The sequence below is a fragment of the Panthera tigris genome, chromosome C1, assembly GCF_018350195.1.
Source record: "Panthera tigris isolate Pti1 chromosome C1, P.tigris_Pti1_mat1.1, whole genome shotgun sequence".
Taxonomy (NCBI): Eukaryota; Metazoa; Chordata; class Mammalia; order Carnivora; family Felidae; genus Panthera; species Panthera tigris.
Genome location: NC_056667.1, coordinates 79,597,141 through 79,619,841, shown reverse-complemented (window position 1 = coordinate 79,619,841; position 22,701 = coordinate 79,597,141). Strand labels below are relative to the sequence as shown.

At 35.3% G+C, this 22,701-nt stretch overlaps 1 protein-coding gene across 2 annotated transcripts in view; it reads right to left on the bottom strand.

The window, feature by feature from the left end:
• The window catches only part of ABCD3 (ATP binding cassette subfamily D member 3), a 75,040-nt gene that overhangs the window by 26,022 nt on the left and 26,317 nt on the right, over positions 1-22,701 (bottom strand). The window contains exons 3-9 of one of the 2 annotated variants that reach the window (XM_042997937.1): positions 17,013-17,111; positions 13,103-13,191; positions 6,257-6,326; positions 4,823-4,920; positions 4,355-4,478; positions 3,757-3,813; positions 1,663-1,805 (exon numbers count right to left, since the gene is read on the bottom strand). In XM_042997937.1, the coding sequence (XP_042853871.1) occupies positions 1,663-1,805; positions 3,757-3,813; positions 4,355-4,478; positions 4,823-4,920; positions 6,257-6,326; positions 13,103-13,191; positions 17,013-17,111 (680 nt within the window). Of the gene's footprint in view, positions 1-1,662; positions 1,806-3,756; positions 3,814-4,354; positions 4,479-4,822; positions 4,921-6,256; positions 6,327-13,102; positions 13,192-17,012; positions 17,112-22,701 lie in introns of those variants that run through there. The other variant, XM_042997938.1, reaches the window with a different exon arrangement.

The following is a 22,701-nucleotide window of genomic DNA, read 5'->3' as shown; positions in this document are numbered from 1 at the left end:
CATGAAGAGATGGCCTGTTCTGATTTCTGGACTTTTTACAGGGGAGGAGTGCTGGTGACATCTGGAACTGCTTCGTCATCTTGTAATCACAAGAAAACTTAGGCTGAGGAAAAGAGGAACGTACAAAGGAAGGCTGAGCCAAGAGAATATAAAAGAAGAGCCAGAGCCCTGATCATGCTGTGCCTGGAACAGGCATCTTATGAGTTCTTATGTCAAGTAGTAAATGTCCTTATTGTTACAGCCAGAATCAGGGTTTTCTGTTTCTTGTAAAAGAAAGCATTCTAGCTGATACCATCTTCCATTCACTTGGTAAATCACCTCTCTACTCAACCAATCATCTATTCCTCAGCCTCCCTACAGCACAAAATTCTATTTAACATTGCTACCATTTTAGCGATGCAAGGAAATAAAGGAAGAGGGAATTATTAAAAGAGTAATATTTTTAAAATATTTTTTATTTATTTTGAGAGAGAGAGAGAGAGAGAGAGAGAGAGAGAGAAAGCAGAGGAGGGGCAGAGAAAGAGAGGGACAAAGAGAGAATCCCAAGCAGGCTCCACACTGTCAGCGCAGAGCCTGACCAGGGCTCAAGCCCACGAACCGTGAGATCATAACCTGAACTGAAGTCAAGAGTCAGACGCTTAACCAACTGAGCCACCCAGGTGCCCCTAAAAAAAGTATTCTGAATAAGTCTGTAAATGCTTATGGGGTACTAAATAAAGATGAGGATTCTCAAAATGAGGTAAGGTTGACAGTTTAATACATACATACATTAATACATGAGAAAATTTACTGAGTACAAACTACATATCAAAACCTGTGCTGGAAGCTTTGTATATATTTCATATTTAATCCTCACAACAGCCCTATATTATCTATCATAAACAAGAAAAGTGAAGCTATAACTAACTTGCCGAAAGTTGTATAATATATAACTGGTAAATGGAGGAGGCAGATTTTGAAACTAGTCAGGCTGGCTCCAAAGCCTAATACTTTTTCTTCCTATTTTGGAAACTATCTGGAAAATAGGAAAATAGAGACAGATGCAGGAAGACTGAATTACTAAGAATTCCAAACAGTCTCAAAAGTATTTGTGGATAAGCTGAGATAGAACTTTCCTTGAAGAAGTATTGTAAGTAAATCAGAATTTGAATTATATTTTGAGCATGTTTAAAGTGAAATGAACAGAAAATTATGAAGAGGTGAACCAAGGATACTACACAGTTAAGAAAAAGAGTTAGAAATGTGGAAGATTACTCTTGTATAAAACTGGTTATCTTTCATAATGTATATTTTCAAAAGAGGGAAATTCACAAACACCATTTTAGTAACACTGTCTACCACACTTTTTGGAGTTAACTTATATGACATCAATATTCATAAAAACACATTTTTAATACAGCTAAATTCCTTCATTTTTTAATGATTATTATTATTTTTTAATGTTTGTTTATTTTTGAGAGAGAGAGAGAGCGGGAGCAGAGGAAGGGCAGAAAGAGAGGGGGACAGAGATCTAAAGCAGCCTCTGTGCTGACAGCACAGAGCCTGATGTGGGATTCGAACTCACGAACCATGAGATCATGACCTGAGCCAAAGTCGGACGCTTAACTGACTGGGTCACCCAGGTGCTTCACAGCTAAATTCCTTTAACACATTGCTCCTTACCTGTTGGTGATGAGCCGGGAATTAACGTATCTATACTCTCCTTCATACTTTTGCTCAGTTATTGTCATCTTACCAACGGGTCTTCTAAGTCGAGTTAGGAATAGCCCGGAAACAATCAAGTAGGCCATCATACTTGCTGGGCCCTATTATTATTGGAAGAGAGAATATACAAAGTTTAAGGATATCATAATACATTCACCGGATGCAACATGTACAATTTCTATAATTAGCTCCAGTGGCTTTGAGAAAAACTGCTCTTTTGGTTAATTTTTTCCCCTTAACTCTTTTTTGAGAAAGGACACACTGGGCATTTCATCCTTTTAACTACTCATCAACTCTTCCTCCAACACTGTACGCTCTCCTGAATTTGTTCACCCAAAAATTCCTAATTGCAGTCTACACTCTTCCTATAGCATCTAAAACTCTTCTGATGAAACTCTTCCTGATATTCCCTTAAGATTCCACAGAAAGTCTCAGACCTCTTTTTTTTGCCTTCTCCTGGAATGTTAATATTCCCTGAGGTTTCTTCCTTAGATCTCTTCTCCCAAATTTTTATCTCTACCCCCATCACTCTTAAGAATCCAAGACAATATCTCCAAGTAAGTACCATACACTTAACACCTCACTACTCTGTAGGGCCTCAAGCAAAGTCCCCCAAGGCAGCTCTAATTGCCCTTCCCTCTACATCTTGCCTGCAGCTGCCACAGCTTGTAACTTGGTGAGTCACCACATCACCCACTGACCAACCCAAGGGAGAAGCTTTAAGCTCACCTCTCCAAGTTCATCACAGGTACTCCCTCACTCCCACCTATATCGCATGTTCCGCCATGCTGAAAAAACAACTTCCTGAACACGCCATTCAATGAAGTTGTTCTTATGCCTGGCAAACCTGACATATCTAATGGATGCCTACTCATCCTCCTCAGAGCAGCTCAAATATCACCTCCAATTCTTCCGGACACTAAAGATTTTATTCAAACTTCTGTTACTGAACTTAGCACTTGACCTTATAATAATCTGAATATCTATTCTGTTATTAGATTGTAAACCTTCTTCAGCAGGAACTGTGTCTTATTCATCTTTTTATCCTTACCACCTAACACAAGATGTGTGGACTATAATGTGTATTCAATATTTTTTTAATTAAATATGATTGATTCAATGCAGTTCAACAATTACTGCAAGAATGGGCAAAGGAAAGAACTAAAACATAGTTTCTACCTTTGAGAATCAGAATTGGATAACAGGGATACATGGAAAGATTATTTAAGTATAAAAATGTACTAAGTACCATAAAAATATTGGAGCACACAGATGAGAGGCATTAGGCCTATTCACTTGCTTATAGTAAAAACAAACTAGAAGAATGATTAAACTTGGATCACAGCGTAGCAAAAAGTTAGTAAGGTAGATAAGAGAATTCAAATAAAAAACTACTTTCCCAGTATTCTGGAAAAAAAGCTAAATCCACTATAGAAATCATATATTCTCAACTACAAAATGTGTACACATACACATGCACATATATATATACAACGGCCACATTATTACATGGTTGTGTGATAAATATGTAACAATAATGTATTAAATGCCTAAAGTAATACTTCAATGAGAATACTCAGAGAAAATCTAAAGGTCATTCTTACCAACATGAGTATCAGAAAGACAGGGTAATAAGGCTCATGAGATAGTCAACCATTTACATTTTTATAAAATTATATATGATGTAATAAACAGTTACAGCCACTCTAAAGGTATTTCTGACATTTTAACATTCAAGTTTCATATTAAAATGGCTGCCTCCAAATCTCTTCTTATTTAGCCATTACTTTACAACAGTAAGTACATGTATGTCATTGTTAAAGCACTTCTGGTTATAAATGCCACAGAAACTTTCCAAGTATCTGCCTTAAGGAAAATTAAAACACCAAATTAGAATACTTTCTAAGTCTCTAGTACAGTATGAGTTTATAAACTAGACTTTATTAGGTACATGTCATAAAAGCACATTCTTTGAGATATATAAAAACTCCTACAAACACTCCAGCTATTTACAACACCATATTAGAGCAATTTAAAAGAGATTAAACTCACCTGAGCTCCTATTGCACTTGTTAACTTGAAGATATACAAAACTATGTCTAAAAATGGCTGTAACGTAAATATTAGAAGGTAAGGAATTAAAAAGAACTGGAATGCATAGATATATAGCTAACACAACACAACAAATATAAAATACTATTCAACATTTAACACATATTTGTCAACACGTAGAGTTCCCACTATATATATAATGTACTATAACAGTATATAGATCAACAAATACATAAAAGAAACAGTTCTTGAAAACTTAAAATAGAGACAGCATGACCAATGTCTACTGACCATCAAGTGGGAAAAACATGTATCACCTTCCAACAACTAAGGAAGCTCTACTGTGATAATTAACCATTAGTAACCCAGTAGTTTCTCAATGTAGTGTAAAGACACTGAATACAAGGACCTAAGATGGAACCCCAAATCTAGTACCACCTTTTCTGGTTTCTATATATCTGCACCTATAAAACAAAAGGCTCTTTCTACTTGTAATATTGTTTAATTCTATTACTTTATCAAAACATCCATGTGTTGAAATAATTGAATGAACCTATAATTTTCTGATAGTTTAAAAAAAGAAAATAAAGAAACTTACCTTACTAAGATTTGAATACAGATCAACTACACTGTTACAAAACTTTTCTACATCTTGTGTAAGCAGCTGGTCTGGATTGGCTATTCTGTTGTCCAGATTTCCCATTTTATAATATGTGAAAGCTCTATAATAGCAGTAAAAAAATGACATTAAAACAAACAATCACATTTTAGCACATAGTGTAAATTCATAGAAACAGAAAAGTCAGGAGCTGGAAGAGTCCCTAAAGATTGTCCTAACTGATTTTAGAAACAAGGAAGAACATCCAGAGAGGGATGACTTGTCGATTAACGGAAAGGCCCGTAGGAGAGTCTAAATTACTGAGGGCTTTCCCTGTATGCTTCTGGGTCCAAGAGCAATTCCCTTGAAAAATATATTCAATACAAAGGAAAAACCTCTATATCTCAATATCATAAGCATTTCTATTCAATTTAAGCATTTTTAATACAAAAATAGGTTATCACTTACTGGAGATACTCCTCATAGAGGTATTTAGTTAGTCTTACGCGGAAGCACAGTTTGAGCTCATTTAACCCAAACTTCAAGAAGTTATTAACCAGAGAGATCTGAAACAAACAGATATGACTGGTTTCACTACATTTCTACTTATAAAATTACAATTTATTTCTCTTTCACTGGGTATGTCCCTAAATCCTATGATTTTTTATTACCAACAGTCCAAACTGATGTACTTCAGTTCTGTTTTACTTAGAGTTTACAAAGATACAAAGACAATATGCTAAACCAAATGCAATTGGCTATACTATCGTGATATATTATTAAAACCTAACTTGACACTCAATTTTAGAATATGTTAGTATCATCAATTATGAGAAGCACCTTGCTACTTTTTTTGTAAACAAACAAAAAGCCTAATCTGTCACCTTTGTATCCAATGTAAAGGAGTCCTGACATTTGCGTTTATATTTTGTTTCCTACTACAAGCACTGACAACCCTAGACAATGAAATTCTATTTTCATTTGCATTTGTTAAAAAAAAGTACTCTAAGTTTCACACCAACTAATACCATTTCCAGAGTATTTCTAGAGTCATCTTTATTTCTCTTTTCCATCATTATATTAAAATTAATAAGTTAATTCTTCCACAGTTCCAAACTCATTTACATGAACATTTTCTCAAGAAAACACTGGCCGCCTACTGAATCTCAACCTTTTACTGATATCTATACTACTTATCTCAATTTCTTAAAGGTCTAAAAGCCATGTATGTATATTCCTCAAGCTTTATTAAATCTCTGACATATTTTCTGATTAACTGGATTTTACAATCAAGTTTTTTTCACTGATATATTTACATTAAAATTCTTATAGTGACAATAAAGAACCAAGCTAAGAAAATCACTTATGATTTAAACCAAACACTGACCTTTATTTTTAATATATAGATAATAAATTCCCATTTTAAACAAACAAACAAATAAATAAATAAATCCAATTTAACTTAAACTACATCAGTGGTTCAAGTTACTATAAATGGCCTAAAGCAATGGTTCTCAACCAGGGTGATTTTGCCACCGTGCCTACCCCCACCCCAGCCTCTATGGAACATATGGCAATGTCCTAGAGACATACTTGGTCCTCAAAACTGGGGGAGGGGCACTACTACCATCAAGTGCAATGCTACTAAACATCAGAGATACCCTGGCCTAAAGGTTAAAAAAAAAAAAAACACACACACACACACACACACATCAATCCAATTTATTTTTCTATCTAGGATAAAGGTTTACATTGAAAGATTCTGCTGTAAGTTACAAAACTAAACTCGGAATAGGAACTTGCCATAAATCTTTAAAGTTAAGAAGTACACACAAATCTTTGAAGATTTTAGTAAGATACAAATTTGTCCGTATGTAAAGATTTTTAAAGAATTACACTTACGAGAGGCATGGCAGCGATGAAGTTGAATAAGTATCTCTTGAAATCTTTCCTGCTACGACCAATGATACCACTGCAAACCACCACATGCAATGCATTAGTTGCAAAAGAAGCAATATTTCACACTAAAAACCCTGTAAAGCTCTAAAATTACTCTTGGAAATTTTTATTGACTCAAAAGAATCAATTAAGAAAAAAGGTGCTGAAAAACATTTTCTTGCAAAAACATGTTTCTAACTTTTGAAATTTAATCATTTTACATAGGCTGCCTGAAATCCCTCTATAAATGGCAAAATCAAATACGAATAATTTCCTTAGTTCTTTCCTTAGTAAAAATGGCAATTTAAAAAAAGGCTTAAACTGCCACAAAAGGAGCTTAGATGGCAAAACAATTAACTTTATAGAGTCAGGAATGGGTTATTATGGATGAAATAAGCTAGTATTTCTTTGTTTTTAAATATTTTAATACCATGATTCTCATTTGTATGAACTAATTGCAGAGACAGACTAATGACAGATCAGCAAACTCACTGCAAAAGGTCAAGAGTAAATATTTTAAGCTTTCGTGGGCAGGAAGGTCTCTGTTCCAACTACTCAATTCTGCAATTGCAGAAGCAAAAACAGCCAAGAATGAGACTGGCTGTGTCCTAATAAAATTTTCCAAAGCAGATGGCAGTGGGATTTGTCCTGTGGAGGCTTGTTTGCTGACCCCAGGACTAAATGATAAATCAGAAAGTAGATTAGTGGGGTTCCTCAGAGCCTCAGGATGGTTTTGCAGAGGCTTCAGAGGTGTTAACACACTTAAAGTAAACCAACTCTTCTTTTACGTTCATTTGTTTTACATATTTATCTGTTCTAAAAATATCCATTAAGAACTTATTCAAAGTAAGGGTTCCACTACTTTTTTGAAAACTATCATATAAGTAAAGGATCTCTGAGTACCTTATGTCTGTGATCTACTAAAATGATAGAACTTCTTTGGTCACACACTCTTTTCTCAAATAGTATTTATTAATATTCAAATATAAGTAAAATATATTTTGAAAAACAATGCACTAAATGATTTAACCTAGCTCCACGGGGACCTGGGTGGCTCAGTCAGTTAAGCATCTGACTCTTGATTTTGGCTTAGGTCATGATCTCAGTTTGTGGAATCAAGCCCAGAGTTGGGTTCCATGCTGACAGCACAGGGTCTGCTTGGGATTCTCTCTCTCTCTGCCCCTCTTCTGCTCTTTCAAAATAACCGGAAAAACAAAACAAAACAAAACCTAGCTCCACACCACAAAAAAATGATATGGTAATAATTTTATTTTTATGAGGGAATAGGTGAATAATGCCATGTAATGTTAACTGGTCTTTTAGAGCAAAAAAGTTGTATGGTCAAATAAATTTGGAAAATCTGAGCTAAACAAAGCTAGCAAATGTCTTTACAAAAGGTCTTCTCAAAGCTCTTACAGTATGACGTGTTGCACTGAAACTCTTTTAAGACAGTTCTATAGCGTGTAGCATCTCCTCTGTCATACATAGACAGGACATACTTAGGGAAATGCTCCTTTAGACTGATAAAAAATTAATAGTCCAAATTTGATAGAAGTGCTAAACAATTTGTTTTTTAATTTTATGTTGAACTAGAAAAAGCTAAAATAGAATCATATAAAAATGTTTGTAGAAACAAGAAAATTAAAGGGGCGTCTGGGTGGCTTAGTCAGTTAAGCATCCGACTTCAGCTCAGGTCATGATCTGACCGTTCGTGAGTTCGAGCCCTGCGTCGGGCTCCGTGCTGACAGCTCTGAGCCTGGAGCCTGTTTTGTGTCTCCCTCTCTCTCTGCTCCTCCCCCACTCATGCTCTGTCTCTGTCTCTCTCTCTCTCTCAAAAATAAACATTAAAAAAATTTTTTTAAAAGAATATTAAAAACAAGAAGCAATTAAGACAGTACAAAAAGTTTAGAGGTTTAAATTAAAATGACTTGAACCAAACTTTACATAAAACCAAAGTGCTTTAGCTTTAGCCCAAGCTGTGAAACACACAAGATTATAAAACTTGGTAAAGCACATGCTATCATTCAGCAATGGTTTACCATTGGAGTAGCAGCTATAAATTTAAAAAATGGTTTCTTGAATAAAGCCTTATTTCTGCTTATTATTCCACTGCAAAGGAAAAATAATAATAAAGAATAATTTTACAGTTTATTTACATCATTATTACTTCCAAAACATTTAAGCCTTTTATAAATGATGATTTGGTGATTTTAAAATGCTGCCTGTAGCCTGGGTGAAAATAAAATATATCTTTATGATTCCACTATAGCAGCAACAAGGTATGAAGGATTCTCCTTCAAATCATGGAATTACCAGTCTCTACCTTAAAGAAGGAGTCTGTCCTGTTAAAATGTGCCCATACTCCAAAGCTTTTAGCCACTGCTAACAAATAAACATGTAAGGGATATTAAAATGTACATTAAGGACCATCATGAGTCTTTTTGAGACTCTTTTTTTTTTTTTTTAGGAGAAATACATGAATCTAAACCTCCGTGGCAGAGGCAAAAAGGAAAAGACAGATAAACCAATCTACAATGTGGCATTAGTACCGAGTTAGAGGAATGTGTTATTTTTCAAATAAAACTTTCATATTATGAATTCACATTTAAAGATGTTAAATTTAACCAAAGATCAAAGATCTCATACATAGAAGCTCAAAAATATTTATCAAGGAGAAAATTAACAATTAACTTTAAAATGGCCATTTCACAATTGATGAATATGGGTTAAGAGTGTAAGGAAGCTCCTTGCACTGTTCTTGCAACTCTTCTGTACGTTTAAATAGTATCAAAATAATATGTTATTTAGAAACCCTTAAGTAGTTTTGTTTTTCATTTTTTTTCTACATCTCAAAACTACATTTTAAAACTGAGTACCCAACAAATTGATTACTCTATCTAACAGAATTATAAGCTGGCTTATGCCAGATAATAACCTTCCTCCTGTCCATCATCACCAAATAATGTACCACCTACTCTTGGCAATGCATTTTCTCCAGGGCATTAAGTCTGTGAGAAAACTAGTATCAGTGTCTATTCAGTTAAAGTTGGAAATCCATAGTTTATAAGAGCAAATATTATTTTAGATTACAAAACGTGAAATCACAAAATGTAAATAAAAGGGGAAAAAAGTTTACGAAATAAACTACTTCTCCTATACTATACCAAGGTTGTGCAAGGTTATTTATATATAATATGTAACTTTCTACACAGATAGCTAATAAATTCATAGTGTATATAACCTGCACATTTTTTGCTGTAAGTATTTAACAATGCTGTAATTGGTGAGACTGTATTTTTATTAATAGATATGGCATTTAGATAATAAAGTCATCAAAGGAAAAACTATAAATTCTACAATCATGTAAAAGGGTATAAATCTCTTCTCTACGTTATACAAAAGACTCAAATTACTTAGGCACACAGCCCATGTAAACAGAACTTAGCAATAAAATTGATCCTCCAAAGCTGATATGCTAGCAGCAATGAATAAACACTTAGGTTTATGACAAACTTCTTACAATTTTTTAGTGAATTCCTCACTAGGGTACACACACAAAAATGACCAGACTGTCTGTTTAAAACACTATTCAGGAAGACCAGACCGTCAATAAGCCCTCAACTTGGCTTCCTTCAGCCCTCACTTTTAAATGTGAATAGAGAGGCAAGAGTGACAGAGTTGCTAACATAAACAACAAAGATGAGAACAAAGGGCCAAGAAGGAAACAGAAACAATGCAGGGAGACAGGAAGAGAGTGAGAGTGACAGTGAGAGAGAAAAGACAGACAGACAGAGAGAGAGAGAGAGAGAGAGAGAGAGAGAGAGAGAGAGAGAAAGAGAAAGAAAAGGAAGGAAAGAAAGGAAGAAGGGAGGAAAGAAAGAAGGAAAGAAAGTCACACACTTGAAAGAATGACTGCTCTAAAAATGAACATCCATACAAAAAGATAACTCTTGGAAATAAAATTATGACAAATACAGATTCACTGGATGATACAGTAAAAGGAAATTTCCTTGAAAATGTCAGAGATGAAAACAGTAGAGAAATTATAAGAATCAGATGATCAGTCTAGGGTTCCAACACTCAAGTAATAAGGATTCCAGAAAAAAGGGAGAGAAAAAAATTTTTCAAAAGCACAAGAAAATATCTCAGAATGCAGAATGAGTTCCTCAAATTGAAAAAAAAGCTCACCTACGGGGTGCGTGGGTGGCTCAGTCAATTAAGCATCTGGCTCTTGGTTTCAGCTCAGGTCATGATCTCACAGTTTGTGAGTTCGAACCCTGCATCAGGCTCTGTGCTGACAGCGCTTGGGACCTGCTTGGAATTCTCCCTCTCTCTCTGCCCTTTGCCTGCTCGCTCTGTCTCTTTCAAAAATAAATAAATACATTTTAAAGAAAGAAAGAAAAGAACCCACCTAGTGGGACACCTGGGTGGCTCAGTCACTTAAGCATCTGACTAGATATCAGCTCAGGTCTTGATCTCAGGGTTGTGAGTTCAAGCCCCACCGTTAGACTCTGCGCTGGGCATGAAGCCTACCTGGGGAGGGGAGGGGAGAAAAAGGCCCATCTAGTGCCCAGAACAATGAAAAAAAAAAAATTCACAGCAATATTCAGTAAAATTCCCAAATACCAGCAATACATGAACAATAAAAAAATGATAATAAAAGCTTCCATAGGGACTTAAAATAGATGTACTGCCAAGGAAGGGCAATCTGCACAAGAATGGGCCTCCACACCCAACATGGCAGCTAGACAAGCAGTGTTTAACCATGGCTGCAAATTAGAATCACTGGGATGTTTCAAAAAGTAATGACTAATTGAATCAGAATGTGTAGGGGTGAGCCCAGATATTATTCCTTCTCAAAATTCCCCAGATGATTCAAATCATCCTGCAACCAAGGTTGAGAACTGCCAAGCTCTACAGAAGACAACAAACAGGTGATGTTTTCAAAATTCTAACAAAAAATGAATTCCAAGTTGGAATGCATTAATAGCTAAATTATCAGTCAAGTTTAAGAGAAGAAAAGACTATCAGATCTACAAGGAAGGCCTCAAAAATTTACTTCCCTGGTATCCTTTCTCAGAAAAAGACTGCACCTGCCAAAATGAGAAAGTAAACTAAGGAAGAGGGAGACAAAGGATTCAGAAAACAGGTTATTTAATACAAAAGAGAAAGATAAAGGAAATTCCCAAGATCATGATAAAAGCAAATTCAAAAAGGACTGCTATTTAGTGAGCCTAAAGTGCAATCAATACTGAGTAGAGCAGGAAGACAAGAAATTGACAAGAGGTATGAGGCGCAGTGGAAATAGAGATAAAAATCAAATCCTGGTGTGCAGGACCATATTACAACACTGTAAAGATTTTACAGTTTGTCAGGAAGTCTGAGCCGAATTAGTAAGAAGTAGGCAAAGAACTAAGGCAAACAAACAAAAACTTGTGATTTTTAAATGCCAGGAAAAACAAAAAGTTGTACATAAAAGAAACTACCAAAGTGCAGCATGTAGCTCAGCGGTAAACAGTCAAAATCACGTAAACAATAAATTCTAACTTAACAATAAATAAGGTAGAACATGAGAGGGTGAGCACGGGTAGGAGTATAAAAGAGCAAATTCTCATCTTCCAAAGTAGGAAATAAATGCATGTTCTCTAACACTGAAAAACCTAGGACAGTAACGTAAGTTACATTGAAACGCAGAGACAGAGATGAAATGGTAAAAACAAAAGAAAAGAAAAGAACTGACTCTGGGAGCGACAGTTAAAGTGGAAGAATGGGGCACAGGACTAGTGTGTTCATGACTAAGTCCAGTTCATGTACTCCTTTTTAAGCTGTTCACGTACTACTCTGATTAAAAGAAAAAGACAGGGGACTGACCACAGGTTTCAGGGAGGCCTGTGTCGACTACAAGAGCCCACACAATTACGCATGTTCTAAGGCGTGTAGTTGGGGCTTTAGTCCTTTGCAAATGACTTTCTGTATTCTCCTAGAGAGATGAGTCAAAACAAGAGCACAAAGCATTCTTTCTCATCCTATAAATCCTGAGAAACAAATCGAGAAAGAAAAAAAAAAAAAATCAACCCTTATTTCAAAATTTGGGAACATTAAAAAATTTTAAGTACTGTCATTCAAATGAACGAATTAATTTAGATTAATTAAGTACTTTAAGAAATTCTCCGATAAAATATTGCACACTAGGAAATAGAATTCCAAGAAAAATATTTTACTCTGATGTTCAAATTGGTATCATAAGGAGTAAAATCTTTATTAAGATAAATGTTAATATCCCAGCTGTTACTGTTTTTAAATTCAAAATGATCACATGTAGTGATAATATACAGAAAGACTATATTGAAAAAAACATAATAAAGCACTAACTTCAAAAATTGAAGAAAATGTCTAAGAATTGTTTTCTTCTTTCCAGTAAACATTCTCAGTGTGATTCCCTGAAATGCTCTGATCTTTTCCTCCAAATTATCTGATTAATTTCAAATATCCAACTTGGTGACTTTTTTAAACCCCTATTACAGCATTTAATACACTGCCTTTTAATTTGTTTATTTGTCCCGAGCCCTGTATAAACTGTCAGCTCTGCAGGGCTTGGTACAGGGTCTCTCCTGTTCACCAATATATCCCTATCACAGAGTAGCGTGGTGCCTGGCACATGGGAAACACTCATTTAAGTAAATGAACAAATACATCACCTGAGTTAAATATTTATATGTAATTTAGAATCTATTTCTTGCTTAAGATAATGTTATATAGGAGACAAATTAGTATTTTATACATATAGGAGGAAGGTGAATAGAAAAGTACCTTTCAATGAGTGTCCCATTTTGAATCATCCAAACATCACAGTATGTTCGAGACACCAGCATAACAGCAATAAGTATCAAGTAACCTGTCTAAAATAAACCAGTCACAGTAAATTAAATAAATGCATTTTTAAAGATTAAAAGAAACATTATTTTGGTAAAGATTTTTGATTTCTAAATTCAAATCTTTATTCTAGCTTTAATACAGTAGCTGACATTTTACCTACAGGTAATTTTTAAATATAATTTTAAAAGAATTTAAAAATACAAATGAAAAAAGCCTTAAAATCATTTAATCTAACTCTGTCATCCAGAATTCAAAGTGAATCCCAGGCAGGTCAAACGACTTCCCTTCATACAATTAGCCAATAACAGAAGGTAGCAGTAGAACTTAAATTACCTGAGGCACAGTGTATTATGATTGTCCTGTACTGTGAATATACAAGTGTAATAAAGAAAAAGGACAGTAACTGTTAATGTACAGTTAAATAACTAACACATATTAAAGGCTAAAAGTTTGCCTAATGGAATAAATTTGGTTCAATTTGTTAGAAAAATCTCTAATACTGCCCCTGCCCTCAATTTAGTTATTTACACATAAAATAAGAAATAAAATAAGATTTACATATAAAATAAGAAATAAAAAATAAGAAAACAGAGCATAGGAGACAAGTATATTTCCATCGCTTCATGTGATAAGTGGCAGGACAGGAAGGCCTGGGGTGGCAAAAGAGGGTTATGACATTAGGAACAAATCAAACAGACCAAGGAAAACAAAGGAGAGAATGAGGATTATGAGTAAAGAAAGATGAAGGATTTAATGGGAAACAGAAAATAGATTAAAACCGTATGAATAATGGTATTGCATATCCAGCAGAATTTACCAGAATTAAGCTACTGTAAGCCTCTAAGTAGAACAAAATGTGAAAAAGTGTCATTTAGGGGACATTACTTAAACAATGCTGTGGAAAACAGATCACCGAGGGGAAAAGATGAGAGACTGAGTGAGGAGTCAACTCTCTCTGCGAGATGAGAGCCTACCCTCCAACCTCCAACACACACACCATTCAAAGCTGACCCCACTTAAATCTTCTAAACTGGAGGAATAATGACAGTAACATAGAAGCTCAAGTCAGGGAAGAGGACATGTGGCAGCAGGGACATTTGTTGGATAATGTATTTAAAGTTAAAGATATGGAGTCGAGTGGGAACTGCAACTATTATTTATGTAACTTTTACAAAACAAATAGTTTTTTAAAAAGGTGAAGGTACTCAAAATACAGCACTTTCCATGAAGACGAGGCAGGGAGTCATAAACACAGAACAACGAAACCACAAGAAAAGACAATGTCAAAGAAAGTCTGTGTAACTGAGCAGTGAAAGCTGCTACCCCAACATCTGCCAGAAAGCAAAGATACCATCTTCCTACACTCGCCACCATCTGAAAGTTAGGTATGCAACTGGCAACAGAAGAATCTCTTCATTTCAATAAACACTATGGGCAGATGTCACTTTAACTGTAATGCTAACTTTCAATTCAGATCTTAAACACAATTTCAATCCTAAATTAATCACTGACATATAAAGGAAACACTAGACAAAGATAGTTTCTTTTTTCCTTCATTTTATGTTCTTGGCTTAATTTTTCCCTGAAATAAGTACCCACCTGACTTGGCTCACTTTAGCAAAATCTGGCAAACTTTGATTACTGACACTCCTGAAGCACCTTTCTACAAAGAAGTCCTTAGAATCACTACTATTCCCACGGTTAATGGGTCTGTGAACATGTCATAAACTAAAGATCTGCACTGATTTAGGCAGTCCTTTACCTCATGATATAGATCAACTTCCATATATCCATATGCAGTATTATCATTTCTCTATTTCCTAAATCAGTTAGTCTCTCTATCCCTACTTCCAATCTCCTGTGATTTCTATGGGAGTTTACTTCACTTTGGTGAACTGGGGTTAAACTTGGATTTTTATATTTCTCAAAGATAGTGTGCAAAATGACTCTGCAGCATGGCTAGGCCTAGACAAAGCTGCGAGGTTGGCCAATTTAGGCCCTTCTTATCTTCCTTACTAATTCCCGGAGACCCATCCAATGTCTCACATTCATTTTATGCTCAGCAAACCCTTGCTAAAAGGTCAAATAAGTACTGAACTGCTAACTCATAAGAGGGGAATATACAAATCTTTCCAGAGAAGTTTGTATTTTAAATAAGAATTCTTCAGTCAGGTGGTTGGAGAATGAGAAAACTTCACAAGAAGATACTGAGCATTAAGCTACTTTTTATCAATATCTGTTTTTGCTGGGGTAGAGGGCAGGATGTCGTAGACATGAGGTCATGAAAGCACAAGAGCACAGAGCCTGACTACAAAATAGCAAAGAATATTCTAAGCAGATGATACTGAAAGACAGGTCAAAGTCAGGTTGTGACTTACCCTACAAAACATTTAAAAATAAAGAAAGGAGCAGATTTAAAAAGTGTCAGTGTGATCTCATTTTTATTAAAATATGTACTATACACCAAAATAACAACAGAAGTTCTGAGAGGCTAATAGGTACCAAGAAGAAAAAAATCTACCTGCATTTTCCAATTTTTCTTCAAGGAACATGCATTATCTCTATCTTATTTGGGGGAAAAAATGCTACTAAATTATTTTTTACAGTTGCATAACGGTGGAATCCACAAGCCACCATGCCAAAGTGAAGTAGAAAGAGAGCAAGTCCAGTGTGACGAAGGAATGTGCATTCTCTTTGGGGATTACAGTGCACTGGGAACTTCCTATCTTTTTCTTGCTATTCACAGATTATAAGGCTAATGGTTTTTAAAATGTGAACAATGGAAAACACATTTCGAGAAAATAAATTTGGCAGAGAAGATAAAAAGGGGAGCTTCTTTGAAGTGAAACTAACTAAAGAACACTACAATATCCAGGTTAAGAATATTCAGAATGAAAAATGATCCAATCCCAGTGACTGAAAAGATGAATTATGGGAAAGAGAGTGAAAGGTAATGATATTTCTAGTGGTACAGACGGTGACTAAAGATGGAGAACACAGCATTATCTTATTTTTTAATCATTAAAAATACTCCTCAAATAATGATAAAGGTAATACTGATTAAAAGGGCAAAGGAAAAGATAATAAAAATTTATTCCTAGAACCAGCTCACTTACTGAAACTACTGGGAAAATTCATATATCATTTTGGGCATCTCAAAAACATATTTAATCAAATACAAAAGCATAACCCTCAAACATATTCCATCCATAAATCAATGTGACTTGTTAATATCTCAATGATATAAAAATGTTTGTCTTTCTAAATTTAATCTTGTTTTTATTAACAGAATTTAGCTATAAGAAAACAATACGGGGGCACTTGGGTGGCTCAGTTGGTTAAGCATCTGACTCAACTTCAGCACAGCTCATGGTCTCACGGTCATGGGATTAAGCCCCATACCAGGCTCCTCCAAGATTGTTTAGGATATTCATTCTTTCTCTTTCTCTTTCTCTCTTTCTTTCTCCCTCTCTCTCTCTCTCTCTCTCTCTCCCCTCCCCTCTCCCTGCCCCTCCCCAGCTCAAGTGCACACACACCCTCTCTTTCTCCCTCAAATTAATTAATTAAAAAATACAACACCATTTAAGGTAGCTGCAGTGAAGTACTCTATCTAGCATGTCACACAAAATATAATGAATATTTCATAAACAAGAGAAAACTATTTAAAAATTGGCACCAAACAACAAGAGTACTTACATGACAGGAGATGATTAAAAAAAAATTAAAACTTAGTAGGAGTCTTCATTACCTACACAGAAAACATCTGACCTGTAGAATAACAAAAGCTATTGGTCTGATCTCATGTAACCTCAAAAGTTAAACAATATAATTTCATAAGACTTACCTCTTTACAAAATGTTCTAGGGACCATGATTTTCAGAATCCGTGTGAGTCTTAAAAGAAACACCTTGTCCACCACAGCTCGCTCTTTTTTCCCCTCTTTCTACATTAAAACAAAAAAAGTTAAGATATTTATAACAAATAAGATTAAAGAACCACATTTCATCGAAGTCAGTAATAACAATTATCAAAATGGATATTGCATTCAGAGAGTGCAAACTTGCACTGCTCTTCAAACATGCTTTCAAGAAAATAAAATGTTATCAGAAACTGAAGAAGTGAGAAGTTCTGGGCCACGGGAATATCCGGGAGAACACTGCAAGCAGAAGAAACAGCAAGTGTAAAATGCCAAGGTGAAAGCTCATTTAGTTGCTTGAGGAACAACGAAATGGCAATCTGGCTGGAACTAGAAGCATAGAAGCAAAGGATAGAAGCAGAAGATGAGATCAGAGAGACAGCTAAGAAATGGTCAAGTACTTACTATTATCCACTTCCTGATTAACAGTAGAATGTTTTTAAAATCCTGAACAGGAATTTTCCTGGTATTAATTACCGGGAACTTTTAGTTTCCTATATTTATCATTTAGCATTTCCAACATGCAATCTACCAACTCACTCTCTCTTCCTCGTAAACTCTAAGACAAGGTACCTTTACTCCTACAGCTCACATTCTAACAGGAGAAATACAGATAAAAATAAACCAATAAATTGTTACAGGTACACTAGGCAGGACCAGAAGAAAAAGACGGATTCAGCTAGGATGAAAGCAAGAGCTCTTTGGGGAGGTGACATTCAAGCTGCGACATAAAGTGAAGCCATGTGATAACTTTGGGACAGGAGGGTAGTCAAGCACAGGGAACACCAAACACAAAAACCCAGCGTTGAGAATTAAAATTAGTGCGTACACCGAAGAGCAAGAGTATAGAAATGCTAAAGCAAAGAGAATAAAAATGAGAAAAGCTGAAGAGGTTGACATGGCCTGCAAAAGACAGACCCTTGAGGCCACAGTAAGGACTTAGAGTTTATTGCCAGTGTAGTGGGAAACCACTGAAGAAACTTAAGAGCAGTGATTAATCTTACCATCCTCAGACATTTCTTCTTTTAAGTGTTCGCAAGGATAAAGAAAATGTAAGATGAACTGGGTATGGTAGAGGCTATTTACTTTATTACCCCTGGACTGTTTGGAAGAATATACAGGAGAAACTTCCTGCAGTAGGCAACACACACCAGAAGGATCCCATCCCCTCCCTAGACCCTTCCCCACTTCCCATAATCAAAGTTACTTATTTGTTAACTACTAGGCTCTTGATAAACAATACCCATGGTATAGTAAATTCTATAGTTAAACTTTAGTGTAAATATGTTTCATCTAAGCTGATGAACCTGAAATGAATAGTTTGTATACTGAATTAGAATAATAATAATCTTCCATCTGTATGTCAGACACTGTGCTAAGTGCCTTATATTTATATAATCTTAACAGGCACTGACTGCATTACAGAACTGTAAACCAAGAAAGGAAGTCTGAAGGCACTGTATTTGTACAGTTACATCAGGAAGACTAAGATGGGTAACAATCAGCCTACCCTGTTACTGCTAGAACAGAGCTTAGGTCTTTCAAACCTTATGAAGGTTGCAAAACTCGTTCTACTGAATTAGAGGCCCAGTCTACTTCATTCACACATGCATGCATTCATTCAATAAATACTCACTCAGTCCCAGGCACTGTTCTGAATGATGTGGATACACCAGTAAGTAAAATAGACCAAAAGTGCTACTTACAGTCTATTTGTTTTTTTTAATATATTTTTTAATGTTTTTATTTATTTTTGAGAGAGAGCGAGCAGGAATGGGTTAGGGGCGGGAGACTGAGAGAGAATCTGAAGCAGGCTCTGCACGGACAGCAGCAAGCCCAACGTGGGACTCAAATTCATGAACTGTGAGATCATGACCTGAGCCAAAGTGGGATGCTTAACCAACTGAGCCACTCAGGCGCCCCCAGTCTATTTACTTTAGCTAGCTTATTCTTCTCAAACTAAACCCTACAACTTCAACTGAAATCTCCCCTTTTACTTCCCCCAACTGACAAAATATAGGAAGAAAAAAATAAAGACAAGGCAATAGATATCAACTGCCTTTAAAAAAAAAGTTAAAACTTCTACTTTCAAGTTTTTCCTCCTGTCACTGCCTCCCTACCACACCTCACTGCACATGTAGTCAATACCTTGAATAAACAGAGTAGTAATAAATTAAATGGCCATCTTCTGACTTAAACAGAGGATTACCTATTTCTAGTTGCTTTCAAAAAACGATCTAGGGAAAACAATGAGGACAGTTTTAGAAAAGTTATAAGAAAGTCACATTGAAGCACTTTAAAATATTAACAGCTACTTGGTATATAATTCTTCCTCCTCTTTTATTACTGCTCCTATTGTCACCACTCCTAACCCATAAGCTTTCTGAAAGCCTGACTTGATTTGCATTTCATTTCAAGCCATGAAGGAACTGCATATATACTTCCTAAAGTCATCACCGCATGTTTTGCAAAGAAACCCCTGGACTAGAAGGCTGGCTCAGAAAGGCTGAAGACGTACCAAAATGCTCTACCAGTCTTGACACGTAATAAAACTCATACCTGAAACCAATCTAAAGGAGAGCATCTACAGAGACAGTACATTTCATAAGCACTACTAGACCATCCTATGAATTCACTTCAATTTCACAATTGACTTTCCCCACCTGGAACTTCCCACTATTTCTTTAAAAATACAAAAAAAACACCTTGATGTTACAAATTTAAAACTTAAATTATAGAAAAAGCAAACCATTAGATAAAGACCATTTAAATAATGAAAGAGGGGCGCCTGGGTGGCGCAGTCGGTTAAGCGTCCGACTTCAGCCAGGTCACGATCTCGCGGTCCGTGAGTTCGAGCCCCGCGTCAGGCTCTGGGCTGATGGCTCGGAGCCTGGAGCCTGTTTCCGATTCTGTGTCTCCCTCTCTCTCTGCCCCTCCCCCGCTCATGCTCTGTCTCTCTCTGTCCCACAAATAAATAAAAAACGTTGAAAAAAAAAAATTTTTTTAAAAATAAAAAAAAATAAATAATGAAAGAAAAATGCAACCAGAAAATAATGTACCTAACACTCAGGAGGCAACTAGGTCAAAGGGCAAAAAGAAGTTCCAAATGATGTGCCAATCAACTTAGAAAGGTGAGATGAACTAGAATGAACTAAAACAGATGTTTGAAACAGCAAATAAAATAAAAGGTCATATGGCGCTGACAAGAGTGTAAGCATTCCGGTATATTGTTGGGAAAGTGCAAATTGATACGACTATCATGTAATACCTATAATAGCAACTAACAAAATGTAAAATGTACACGGGGTGTAAAATGTAAAATAACACAGCATATTTACTTTTAGGAACTTATCCTATTGGTATTCGGGCACATATGCTTAAACACATAAATGAAAAACATCTGCACACCGTATATTATCATAAAATCAAAACCTAAATATGCATCAATAATGATATAGTATATAAATTATAGAAAATTTATGCAATGAAAATTCTACACACCTGTAAAAAAGGAAGCAGCTCCTATTTATACAACAAAATACTACAGACCAGTTACATTAACTAGATCTTCAGCTATCAACACAGACATTAACATTGAAACTAAAAAACATTAAGCTGAAAAAAAGTAGAATGATACATCCATGATTCAATTTATAGAATTTTTAATATGCAAAATAGTTCTACTTACACTAATGTTTATGAAGCTACACATACATACAAACACCCCATCAGTATAAAACATGCATGGGAATGCTAAATTCTCCATTTGAATTTATGGTTCCCCATAAACACAGTACTGTGTTTACCTTTATATATTTTGAGTTTTATGTCATGTATACTGCCATCAAAATTAAATAAGTATTTTTAAATCAACTCAACTATGTCTTTATACTACTGTGTAACTCTATTAAATCTTCTTCTTAAATCTCATGTCTTGTGAAAATTGTACCATCCCACCAAACATTATAAAAAAATTTCAATGAAAAAAACATTCCCTTTTTAACTGCTTTCCCTCCTAAGTAACACATTAACTACAGAAAAATTAAAAAGTCTGAAGAGCAAAAATAAGGAGCCTATACCTATCATTTAGAGACATCAACTACCAGGCAAATATCCCATCAGATTTCATTTCAGCATATATGTATATATGTGTATATGTGCTCACTTCCTATAAATTTTACAAATGTGGTATAAGTGTGCATACTGTATTATATCCCTTTGTCAACTATTTAATCTAACATAAAGTTATCTTGCTCACACTATACAATGAGCAAATAAGTATATGCTAAAAAAAAGTTATACAAAAATAGAAATTAAAGAATCAGTGAATGAATTTAGCTGTACTGACAAGTTTTAATGATGTCCTAGAACTTGATATGATATGATGCAGATGGTAGATATAACTAAGATAATTAAGGTTTGATTACTCAGATATAATTTAGATATGAGATTATGAAGATGGAAATATGCCAGACATTGAGATAAACAAACCTTGTCCCATTCTTCACAGTCAGAGAAAAAGATCACAGAAACCAAAGAACAGCAATTTTGACATCAATCTCTGGAATATTCAGAGAACAGACATTATATGGAAGATCTGGGTACATTAAGAGACACTAATTACTAGAAGCCAGCATGAGTTTACTAGGAATAAGTCATGTCTAACTCTTCCCATTTTCTTCTTTGTTAAGAACATTTTACTAGTATATTAACTGACATGTATAATGTAAGCTCCACAAGGGTAAGGACTTATATTCATATCTGCTGTATACCCAGAGACAAGACCAATAACTAGACATATATGAAGGGATCAATCAATATTTGTTGAGAGATCGACTTTATAAATGAATCAATAAACTTATCAAGAATTGATGTTCTTAGAAAATTACTGTGGCCCTTAATAAAGAAATATGAAACTGATTTTGCTATAGTTGGATATAGTCATAGCCAAATAAACCATAACCGAAAACAAGCAAACAAATAAAGATTAAGAGATGCTGGAGTAACCTCCTTGGTCCTAATTACATAGTCAATAATATCAGCAATTCTGAAGAAGAATGAGAAGGCCAATTTAAATTACTGAAAATGGGGCACCTGGGTGGTCCAGGTCATGATCTCATGGGTCATGGGTTTGAGCCCCACATCAGGCTCTGTGCTGACAGCTCAGAGCCTGGGGCCTGCTTTGGATTCTGTGTCTCCCTCTCTCTCTGCCCCTCCCCCACTTGAGCTCTCTGTATCTCTCTCAAAAATAAACAAGCATCAAAAAATTTTAGGGCGCCTGGGTGGCTCAGTCAGTGAAGTATCTGACTTCGGCTCAGGTCATGATCTCACAGTTTGTGAGTTCGAGTCCCACGTCAGGCTCTTTGCTGACAGCTCAGCGCCTAGAGCCTGCTTCAGATTCTGTGTCTCCCTCTCTCTCTGCCCCTCCCCTGCTCATGCTCTGTCTCTCTCTCTCAAAAATAAATAAATATTAAAATAAATAAATAAGTAACTAAAATTTTAATTATGGAGAATGCCTTCTACCGGACTTATTAGACGTCAGAATTACATTCAAACTTACACTAACAGTACAGACATACTATAGTATAGACTAATAACACATATCCAATAAGCTGCC